Below are 11,202 nucleotides of genomic sequence, written 5' to 3'. Positions count from 1 at the left end.
CCGTTGATGGCCGCAGGGACCGCCGCGATAGGGGTGTATTCGCCGTATAAGACGCACCGACTTTTTGCCCCCAGTTTTGGGGAAGAAAAAGTGCGTCTTATACGGCAAAAAATACGGTATATAATATGGAAGGGTTTTATGAACTGCACCTTTTTGTGAAAAGGCGCAAAAAAGGTGCAAAGCCACTGAAAAGTCTCTAAAACTACACCAGCTCAGACTTAGATTAGCTTTTTGGTTTAAATGAAGAGAGAAGTTTCAGAAAATGTGACCTGCACAAAATTTATCAGATGCTCTGTGACCATTTAATAAATTTGGTTCTCCTACACATTACCAGCACACAAATAAAAAAGGTGAAGAAACATACTTCACTTACACCTACAATGATAAATGCTTCACTTACACCTACAATGATAAATGCTTCACTTACACCTACAATGATAAATGCCGGCCTATGTTGAGGCAAATGCTTTGAAGCTTAAAATATAGATATAGACACCTAGAATTTTTTTTTTTTTTTTCCCAGTGCTTGATTTACAATTTAGGTCAAGTTACAATTTGATATTTATGATGAAATAGTGTGATAAAGTATGTTAATAATCTTTGGTTTATTTATTTATTTTAAATAGTACACCATTTTAAAAGAAATGCATATATGATATATTACAACTGGTTCAAGCATTTGACGCAATGTTACACCCAAGCATGTCCTGAAAATGTTCATTTTCACCTTCACATATAGAAAACACTTTAGTCTCAACACATTGAGAATAAAGGCTTGCTAAGACTGGTATATCATGACAGATGGAGACCCCGAGGTGTATTTGTAGAATATGCTGATAGACTAGGTTTCCGAAATCAGCATAAAACATATAAGCAGCTAATGCTCCAGCCCATCCAATCCAAATTCCTATCATTCTAGCCGGCTGAAACTCACTGCACACATTTCTCAGCAAAGGCTGTAATGCAGGCGTAGCCTTTATTTATTTTAGCTTGATTATAAATTAACTGTATGGAGACTATTGCTTTTGTCTATATGGACCTAACCGTATTGTTCACACCAATCTGAAGACTATTTCATAGTCACTTAGCCCATATATTGCACATAAGATACCACAAGCATCACCATTCTGCGTGTTTACAAAAATCCACATACAGGCAATGTGATCACCCTATTGAACCACACATGCACAAACAACAAAACCATTAAAAGCAAAAAATAAATAAAAATAATAAATTCCAGTAGAAGAAATGTTATGGGTTGCTAATAACAATATATAATTACTGGTTGTCACATGTTGCTCCATTTACTAAATCAGAATAAATTATAGAAATGTAATACATTCCAGTGCCATGTCACACCAAATACCATTCCTATCATCAGTAATGCAAATGAATCTAGAATTGACAAAAACGTAGGTGGACAACCTTTATTTTGTACCTGATCACATTATATCAAGTCATGTTTACACATCAATCATTTCCTGTATCGGTTTGGTATATCTCAATGTTTAACTTTTAAAGATTAATGCATTGTGATCACAGAAACAAGTCAGGCATTTAAATACATATTAAGGAGTACATAGATTCTCTATTTAGTATACAAAGTATTTCATGTGTATGAATTTGTTTTCTATTTAAAAAAATATTTTTATACTCCGCTCACATAGCAAGCATATCCAGAAAATCAATGCAATCAACCTGATTGCAAATAATCATAATTCTGTTGTTTTTTTTTTTTTTTGTCTTTTTCTTATTTTTAATTTTTTTTATATATATAAGCTTTCACTTGATTCACATTTTGCAGAAGTAAAGAAAAATTGTTAAATATTTGTGAAATATATTCATTTCTTTAGGGGTAGGCAAGTATGGTTTAAGTGACTCAATTAATTTATTTATTCTTTTTCTGTAGATTTGTAAAGCATGGGTTTTGCACTTGCACATTTTAACATGACTTTTCCTCTTTACCTAGTTTAAGATTATCAAAAATTTGCCTCTAATTTCTAAAAGAAACTGGAGTTCCTTCACATGCTTTGACTTGTCTCAGATTAGTGCCTAATTTTTTTATTTTTTCATTTTTTGACAATAACCCAAACATTTTCCACCGGCTTTATCCATACGGATGTAGACGTAAAACCGAGATACCTTCACTTGGAAACAGTTTTTGCTGCAATAACCAATCACAGGGAGATACAAGTTTTGCATTTGGATATAAAATATACAGGAGATGCCTTTCTGGTTGAGGGTTATTCTGTCATAAGAACAACAATGTATCCCTTTGGCAATAGTGTCTGGTGCAATCCTAGAGATCCAGAAAGAAGATGTTCTGAAAAATTAGAACTTACAAGAAATTTTCTTCAACATATGCAACCATAAGCACTGGACACTCCTGAAATCACCTGCATCTATGCCTATATAGATAATATTTGGAAGTTTAAAGTCTACAAAGGCACTTTTCATCATTGAATTATTGTCTCTATTAAGAATTATTCTGCATGACCTACATTTTGCTCAACGCTGTTTGTTCCTCAAGCACTTGTAAGTAATCAGGTGTGCCTTGAAGTTTGGCTTTGAGTTCAAAATATTCACTCTTTCTCTGCTCTACTACGATTTTACTGTGATTTCCACCTATTAAAGATTTCTTGCATTTTTTATCTTGTAGCTTTTCGGGATAGTGTATTTCAAAGCCACTGACTCCTATGCTATTATATTCTTTTTTACTTTCTAAAAAATTCTGGATAAATAAATTGGAGTCTCTTCCTGGAAAGAATTCATCCAGTTCATCAATTGTGCTCAGTCTTTTTTTTGGATCCCCGTGCAATGAATCTTTTTCTTTGTCTGTCATGTTCCTGAGGACCAACTTTTGCCCTTGGTGATCAGTAAATGGAAATCCCATTTCAACATCCTTTATGCCACAAGTGTGACTCTTACTCATCTGTTCAATGGTCTGTGGAAAAAAGGTTTCTGCAGATATACCATCCATCTTAAGGGCTTTCTGGTCATGCTTCCTCAGCTGGAGCTGCATAGAACTGCACTCCTGATTTCCAATACCTTCATGCTTTACAGAGGGTTTTTTGTTACGTCTCAAGACAAACACAAGGAGGCAAAATGCAACAAAAACAGTTAATATAAGCACTACTAAAATACTAAGGATCAAAATAGACAAAGGGACAGGTCCCCCTGGGGGGCTTTTCATGGGACCCAGGGGAGTTGTAAAAGTGATTGCAGGGATAGGGCTGGTGTACTGTGTGGGTGGCTTGTTTATTAGCTTGGGGCACAGAATTTCATTTTTCAGTGATCTTAACTCAATGTTTGCAAACTGCACAGGTGTTTCACATTTGACCTCTTTCATGACAATACCTTCAGCAAGTTTCTCCAGCCAGAGTTTCAAAGCAACTAAATCGCAAGTGCAGTCCCATGGGTTTCCTTCCAGATCAATCTGTGTAAGAGATTTGAGCTGGTCAAGAACGCCACTTACAGGCAAGTACATGAAATGATTGTTTCTTATGTTAAGCCTTGCCAGGGGCACTCCGGAAAAAATGTAAGCTGGCAGGCTTCTTAAAAGGTTGTTATTTAAATACAGCAACTGAAGGTTTGGCATGGATTCAAAGGTTCCCCCCAATATTTCTCTTATCACATTGTATTCCAGGTAAAGGTACTGCAGATTGTGCAAACCAGTAAATATCTCAGGGCTGAGGCGTTCGATTTGGTTTCCATTTAGATAAAGCCTCCGTAGGTTAGTGAGGTTGCAGAAAACGTTTCCTTGAATAGTTGTTAATTGATTGCTTCCTAAATGAAGCAGATCTAGACCTTCAAATTCTGCAAAGTCTGTTTGTTCTACTTGTTTGATGTAATTCCCATTGACATGAAGTTTCTTTGCATTTATGGGTTTAGGTACCAGCTCAGCTAATGAATGCACGTTCCTTTCCTGACAGTTAACACTTAATCCCAAATCTGAAGGATGAGTTTTACAAACACACGGAGATGGGCAGGGTGAAAGGGGAGGCACCCTGGTCTGAAATGATACAATCTGGCTAAAGCTGTGGTTGGTTACAGATTTGCCAGATACAATGCCAGAGTTTTTGGATGGATTGGTTGTTTTGGGGGGCTTGGTAACCAGACGATTTAATGATGTTTGAGCTGTATTCCCCCCAGGAGTAGTGAAAGTTGTCTCCATGGATGGAGGCAATATCCGAACATCAAAGTCACTACCAGTGCCCATAGAGCATAACTCTTGTTTATTAGTCTCTTTTAATAATCGTCCGTACAGATCACTAGGCGTTTCACAAATAGCCTCTCCAATGTAGATATTGTATGGCATGTTTTCCAGCCAAGCTTTTAGTGGCAGCAAATCACATGTACAATTCCAAGGGTTATCTTCCAGCTGCAGCTCCACAACCCTCCCAATGTGTTCCAAGACACCTATGTAGGGCATCTTCTGGATTCTGTTTCCTCTGATGTCCAAATGAGTTAAAGAAGCAAACCTAAATATATTATCAGGGAGAGCAGAAATGAGATTGTCATTTAAAATAAGGACTTTCAGCTTGTGTAGCTTATTGAAGGCTCCCCGCTCAATATACTTGATTAAATTGTAGTCAGCCTGGAGATACTCCAAATTCTCTATGCCCAGGAAAGTGTCAGCCCTCAGGTTCTTTAATTCATTGTTGTTCAAGTGCAACTGTTTTAATGCACTAAGTCCCTGGAAAGCTCCTCCCTCAATATTCTGCAGTTTGTTATTGCCCAGTTGCAGAGACACAGCATGAGTGAAATTAAGGAAAGTATTAGGGTACAGAATGATCAGAAGGTTATTCTGAAAGTTCAAGTGATAGAAATTGGACTGTGGGGGCTTCAGCTGGTTTGGTCTGTACACTGCCACTTTTTCACAGTTGACATAAAGTACATTTTCTACTGATAGACAAGAGCAGACATTGCAGATCTCCTGGGTGAGTTCTGTGTCCGGGTTGGTGGAGGAGATTGGGGTGGAGAGGAACAGGAAAAGCCACAGAAACATCTTCAGGCAGTGACAATGAGATCTCAGGCTGCTGGGGTAAATCATCTGATAAACAGAAAGACACTGTCTTAATATAACAGGTCTAAGTATATAATAAACAGATTAGTGTATGAATGTATCAGTCTATACATAAATGTGAGTATAGGTATATATGCAGCATACGTGTTGAACATGAATGATACCGCACTGCTTCTATTACATTTCACCATTCCCTTGCATATGTTAAACATATGATGTATACCATATGGGAGTTTAGTCTCATTTCGTGCACAATAAATTAGCTATTAATGAATTTATAATTATTCTTTCCCATTCCTTCTATAACTATAACTCATATTGCCATATAATAGTATGTGTATTACATATTTTTAGTACTATACATAACACTGACATGTTTTAAAATGTGCTTTACTGTATAGAATTACATTGAATTTGTAGCTGTCCAACACTATTGCATGTAGCAGGTATTTGTGTATACGACTGAAGGCATTCATTGTAACACAATATCAATACACACATTAATAGGTATACAGAATAGAATGACATTAACTATTTGTATACACACATCTCAAGTGTGGTCTTTTTTGTGAAAGTCTTCAGTAAATATTAAGCTTCATATAGAAGGAAAGTAGTAAATATTGTGTATTATTTTGATCCACAAGCTGACTAAACTTCCAAATGGAATCCACTATACACTTCACACTGTGCTACATATTCTTTTTGGCAGAAAGGAAATTGAATCATACAGTACATGTTTCTCTATCACTAAAATGGACATGCATCCTCCTCAGCTAGTACCAGATGATACATAGATGATCTGAGCTATTAGTATATTCTATATTCGTGCATCTCAGTTTTGTCATATAAAAGCTTAGGCATGCATCTTTCCTCTGTCTACATACATGAGGTCAACAATTTTACATGCATGCATCTGGGCTATTACTATCCCCTTCATGCATGTATCCCATAAATCAATATAGTCTATGTGCAGGCATCATAATTTCAGATAGGACCATATTCTATAAACATCTCAGCAATATTTCTTATTATATTGATCATTCTTTGATATCACAATATCCTGTCTGCATGCATTCACTTATCACTATGATCTCCATACATCAAAGCTATCACTATATTCTACGAGAAAGCTTTAAATCATCACTATTATCTACAACATACATGCATCTCAGCTATCCCTAAATTCATTACACATGAACTCAGCAAGAACTCATCCTCATATATATATATATATATATATATATATATATATATATATACATCAGAACTATCACAATGATATATATATATATATATATATATATATATATATATATATATATGCACATTCATTGGCAAACATGCAACTTGTTCTATCATTAATCTTACATGATCACACTCTGAAGCTACCTCTATAGTCTTCATGTATGATCTCAGCTATCACATAGTCAACTAGTACATACATCTTAACAGCGCATCAGCCATCCACCATTTACACCACAGCAACCTGCTAAATAGTTATCTCTCCCAGCACAAAACCGGTTTTCCCAGATAGCACATGCTGGCTTCACATTTTAGTTAAGATGAGACAGAGAGAAAACAAGACTACACAGAGAGAAAGAGAACACATACAGAAAGCTGGGTCAGTGGTAGACAGCAGTACCTATGATATCAGTGGCAAATGCCTGAGGTTTGTGATAGTACTGATTAGTACTGCAATGCTTTGCCGCAGCATGGTCTCTGCTCCTGCTGGGTGCTCTTGTCCTCAATCAGATATCTCCTCCAGAAGATGTAGCAGAGCTGTGGGAAAGAATACCCATGAGAAGATCATGTAAGTTAGATGCTGCTGAACAGATCCCTTTCTGCCAGTGTAACGTGAGACAATAGCCATCAATCTATCCTTCTCCAGTCTCTGCAGCCTCCTAATTAGGAGCAGGTAGGCTTGAATACATTAAGTGGTACCCATGATGAGAGAGGATGCTGGAGGATGCAAGGGTCTGGGACAAGTCCAACTTGCTCTGTCTCTCCTATGTCTGAGCTGCAAAAGGGGAGTCCACAGTGTGATCAGAGAGCATGGGATTGTAAGAGAGGGTCATAAGATCTGCATTAAAGAGACTCCCACTAGGAAAAAAAACCTCTTGCTTCCTAGTCAGCTGGGTTTCCATGGGATAACGTTTGCTGGTGGCAAGTGTCAGGCTTATAGAAAGGGTCTCTCAAGTCAGATAGCTGCTGGATGTGTCTGGTGGTTAAAAGAGGAGGGGGGAGGGAGGGAGTGGGAGATCATTTGCTGCCGATGGAGGACAGATCCCCTTTTCCAACGATCAGTCACAAAGAAAACCCATGAAGTAACCCTTCAGCATCTAGATCCAGACCAGAAATGCCTTTAGGAAGCCATGGACCTAGAAATAATGGCAGGCACAGCATAGGAAACACTACACAACTGCATTGGGGGATTCTCCTAAATGCATGCTGCCAGTCCTTCCAGGAGGACGCAGAAAGTCATTGCATGGCTAGCGAGCTGTTTTTCCTTTCCCCTATATGATCACTCTTCTATTTCCCTAATCTGCATTCATCCGGCACAGGAGCTAATGCCAGCACGACCTAGCACACACATATTTGATGGAGAAGATACTTGATGGAAATGCAGGAGCTGCCGGGCTGAGAAAGAAGAAGAACATCACCTTGTGTAATGAGGCTGTAGTCTAAGTAAAACCTAGCAAGCCTTCCTGGCCCTATATTAATCATTGTATGAAGCCAATACAGATGCATGATCTCATTATGGTCTCTTTTCTTACCTTTAAAATCCAGATCCATGTAGGGAAATGAAACTGTTCTGCATTTTGTGATTGTCTCCAAGAGATGTGGACTTCTCCCTGCTCCTGAATCTCTCTCTCTCTCTCTCTGCCTCTCTATCACCCCCTCCTCCTCTTCTTCTCCCTCTCCCCCCTCTCTCTTTCCTTTTTAGTCACACACACAGTATACACACTCACACAGGACCACAATCTCAACACATATCAATCGATCCCTTTCAATAAATAAATACAAGCACACATAGAGCAACTGCAGGGAATCTGGAAATCTGGCTAAGAGGGTGAGTCTCCTGGAGCAGAATGCAAGTGCAGAAAGCTTAAAAGGCAGAACTGCAGCCCCTGCTGGGTAAAAGACAAATACAAAAATAAAAACCTTCATGGATCCACTGGATCAAAATTGAGTGTTTAGATCAATCAATGTTGATGCCATTTTGCTGTTGAGTTTATTGGGATCAAGAAGCAGAGCTGGACTGGGACCCCCCTGCTGTGTTTGGTCAGGCAGGTGCTTGGGGATCACATTGCATTCAGTGGAGCTATGTGCAGAACAATGATAGGTAAAGGTATTTGGGGCTTTTTTCCACCCTTAATATTTATAATGATGAGCAGCTCTCTACATAACACACATATGTCTGTCACCAGCTTTCCACTGGTATCTGTAATGTAAGCCTGCAAGTGTTGCCAAAACATGGCATAATAACACTCATACTCCTGGCATTGCTGTAAATGCAAAGGAATTGATGCAATATTTAAATGGTGGAGTCTGCCAGCTCTGCAACAAGCTCTTATTCAGGCTGAATACTAACATTGTGCCAATGCTATTAAAATACAGGAAATACTATAGAGACAAAAAATTCATATCGACCAAAGCACCATGTCTCCTTGGATAAGGACTGGTAAACTGTGATCTAGCTAGATAACTAGATAGATATTGTGTAATATATGATGCTATCATGTCCTCAATTCTAGCAAATACTGTTCAATTTACACACACACACACACACACACACACACACACACACACACACACACACACACACACACATATATATATATATATATATATATATATATATATATATATATATATTTGTTGCCAGTAAGCATCACTTATGCTATTATAATATTTTAATGTATACTGCAAGTGAATATGTTCACTCCCCAGATTTTACAGTCAAGCCTAAGGAAATCCTGTAAGCTCTGGAATAGCTGGCGGAAGCAGTACAGACTCCTTTAGAGGGAAATGGTAAGACTTGGTATTGGAAGGGTTAAGCACACTGGTAAAGGTGAATTATTGAGAAGGGAAGTTTGCATTACAGGTTTGGAGTCAGGAAGCAGAAGCAATGTGTTGGCGACAGAAGGTGTGTGGAAAAAGGAAATATGGAGGTTAAATTTAAAAAGGTCATTGGAGAGAACGACTTAACCTCACGAGGCAAAGCACTTAGTTTGAAATTGGCTTAGGAAAGTGATGATTTAAGTGGCTTTTGGGGGTGAAAGGGTTAAAGCTGGTGCGAAAGTAAATAAGACAGGGATGTGGAAGGAGGGACATATGCAGCTGTAGGTTACCCTGCCTGTGTCATGCATTTCTGTGAAGCCAAGGCATACACTGTTAGGGATGGGTAAGGGTTAACCGGAATGGATTTTACAGCAATTGTATTGTAATCTTGTCTGTGTGAAATGCTGAGCACTTTCAGCTGCCCCTGTGTACATCTATGCATGACAGTAGCTTTATAAACAAGGCACAGCGACTGCTGGATTCCCACTAAACACTCTGATAACATCTGACTGCAAAGCCCCAGGTAAGATACTAGTGCAGCTCATTCTTCCAATATTGTGCGGCACATAAGGGACATGAAGTCAGCCTTATATCAAACTAATCCCTTGTATTCATCGCTCTTCTGCACACCTGCTATCAGAGAGCCTTTTCTACTAGCTCCCCCTGCAGACAACAGGGTTAATATCTGCATTTGCTTTAGTCTTCTATAGGAGGCACCCTTTCAGAAGTATGGCCTGGTCACTATTGTAAATTATTGGGACTGTTTTATGAAATGTACTCTTCCCCTTGAGGGGTGTGAATGAATGACATCAAACTAGAACCTCAGGTAAAGCCTCTATTGCTTTGATTGTGGATCCCAGCACCACATTCCTCAAGATGAAGGTATATATAGAAGAAGGCACAGCGGACATTAATGTTGCCTTGTTGTACTGGGATCCTATATCTGGATCCCACCATGTACAGTATATTTGTATTATTTATTATACAACGCCAACATTTTCAACTAGGTTGTCACAATTCTTTGCAGTGTCTGTCCCCAATGGGATTTAAAATCTAATTTTCCTATTTTAGAAATGCACACTGGGGCCAACTTTATAGAAAGGCAATACATCTATCAGTCAGTATGTTCTTGGATTGTGGAGGGATGAATTAAGAGAACCTGAAGTGAAGCCAACAAAATATATACAAACCTCGTGCAGATCTTGTCCTTGGTTAGATTCAAACCTAAAAGCCAAGTGCTAAAAACAGCAGTGCCCACCACTGAGCCCTTTTGTTTTCCGCTTCATTTCTAAGGCATTATTTTGTGTTCTGCCTAAAATTGTGTGTGTTTCATTACTATACTCCAGAAGCAAATTGATAGGTTAACAGACCCTATTGTGTTTTTGAGAAAAGGCACTAGATTGTGAACCCCATTGGGAAAGGGGGGTGTTGTGTATGATGACAATCATCAGGGAATGTTGTGTATGATGATTATCATCAGGGAATATTGTGTATGATGACAGCTAGTAGGAAATGTTGTGTGTAATAATAACAAAAAGTGAATGTTGTGCATGGTGACAACTAGTAAGGGATGTTTTGTTGTATGAGGAATTGACAACCAATGGGGAATGTTGTTCATGATGACAGCCAGTGGTGAATGTTGTGTATGATGACAGTCAACAGGGAATGTTGTGTATGATGACAGCCAGTGGGGACGTGGGGAACGTTTTGTACAATGACAACTAATAGGGAATGTTGTGTATTATGACGATTGACAGGGAATGTTGTGTATTATGTCAATTGACAGAGAATGTTGTGCATGATAACAGCCAGTGGGGATTTTGTGTATGATGACAACCAGTTGGAAATATTGGGCCTCATTTTTTGTTTGTTGTTTTTATTTTTTTTTTTTATTTTTTTTTTTGTCCTCTTCTGTTTTCCGTTAGCTATTTACTATTTTGTCTCACATTGTTATTTGGTGCACGAGAGTTTAGTTTTGTCCACATCGGAAGGGACAAAAAAAGAGTGAACAAACAACACTGGCTCTTCTGGTCTGTGACAACCAACAAGATTGCTGTGTATAATGACAACTAGTAGGGACTGTTGTATATGATAATAGCCGACAGGGAATGTTG

At 38.4% G+C, this 11,202-nt stretch overlaps 1 protein-coding gene across 3 annotated transcripts; it reads right to left on the bottom strand.

Annotated features, from left to right (window-relative positions):
* Positions 1 to 1,495: 1,495 nt before the first annotated feature.
* On the bottom strand, positions 1,496 to 7,993 carry SLITRK4 (SLIT and NTRK like family member 4). 3 transcript variants are annotated; one of them, XM_056538840.1, is made up of 3 exons: positions 7,801 to 7,993; positions 6,638 to 6,805; positions 1,496 to 5,053 (listed from the first exon to the last, which is right to left on the bottom strand). In XM_056538840.1, exon 3 carries the CDS (start codon positions 5,051 to 5,053, stop codon positions 2,498 to 2,500), a length of 2,556 nt encoding a protein of 851 aa, XP_056394815.1. In that variant the 5' UTR covers positions 6,638 to 6,805; positions 7,801 to 7,993; the 3' UTR covers positions 1,496 to 2,497. The 3 variants fall into 3 exon arrangements, with proteins under 3 accessions (XP_056394815.1, XP_056394814.1, XP_056394816.1); XM_056538839.1 differs by having other exon boundaries at positions 6,669 to 6,805; positions 7,801 to 7,986; XM_056538841.1 differs by lacking the exon at positions 6,638 to 6,805.
* Positions 7,994 to 11,202: the final 3,209 nt, after the last annotated feature.

The sequence above is a fragment of the Hyla sarda genome, chromosome 9 (assembly GCF_029499605.1).
Source record: "Hyla sarda isolate aHylSar1 chromosome 9, aHylSar1.hap1, whole genome shotgun sequence".
NCBI classification, from domain to species: domain Eukaryota; kingdom Metazoa; phylum Chordata; class Amphibia; order Anura; family Hylidae; genus Hyla; species Hyla sarda.
The sequence above is the reverse complement of the archived record's forward strand: the minus strand, read 5'-3'. Positions and strand labels throughout refer to the sequence as shown.

What these genes read in the sequence shown, in the direction of transcription:
- SLITRK4 (XM_056538840.1), bottom strand. Translation starts at nt 5,053, where the DNA reads ATGATTTACCCCAGCAGCCTGAGATCTCATTGTCACTGCCTGAAGATG.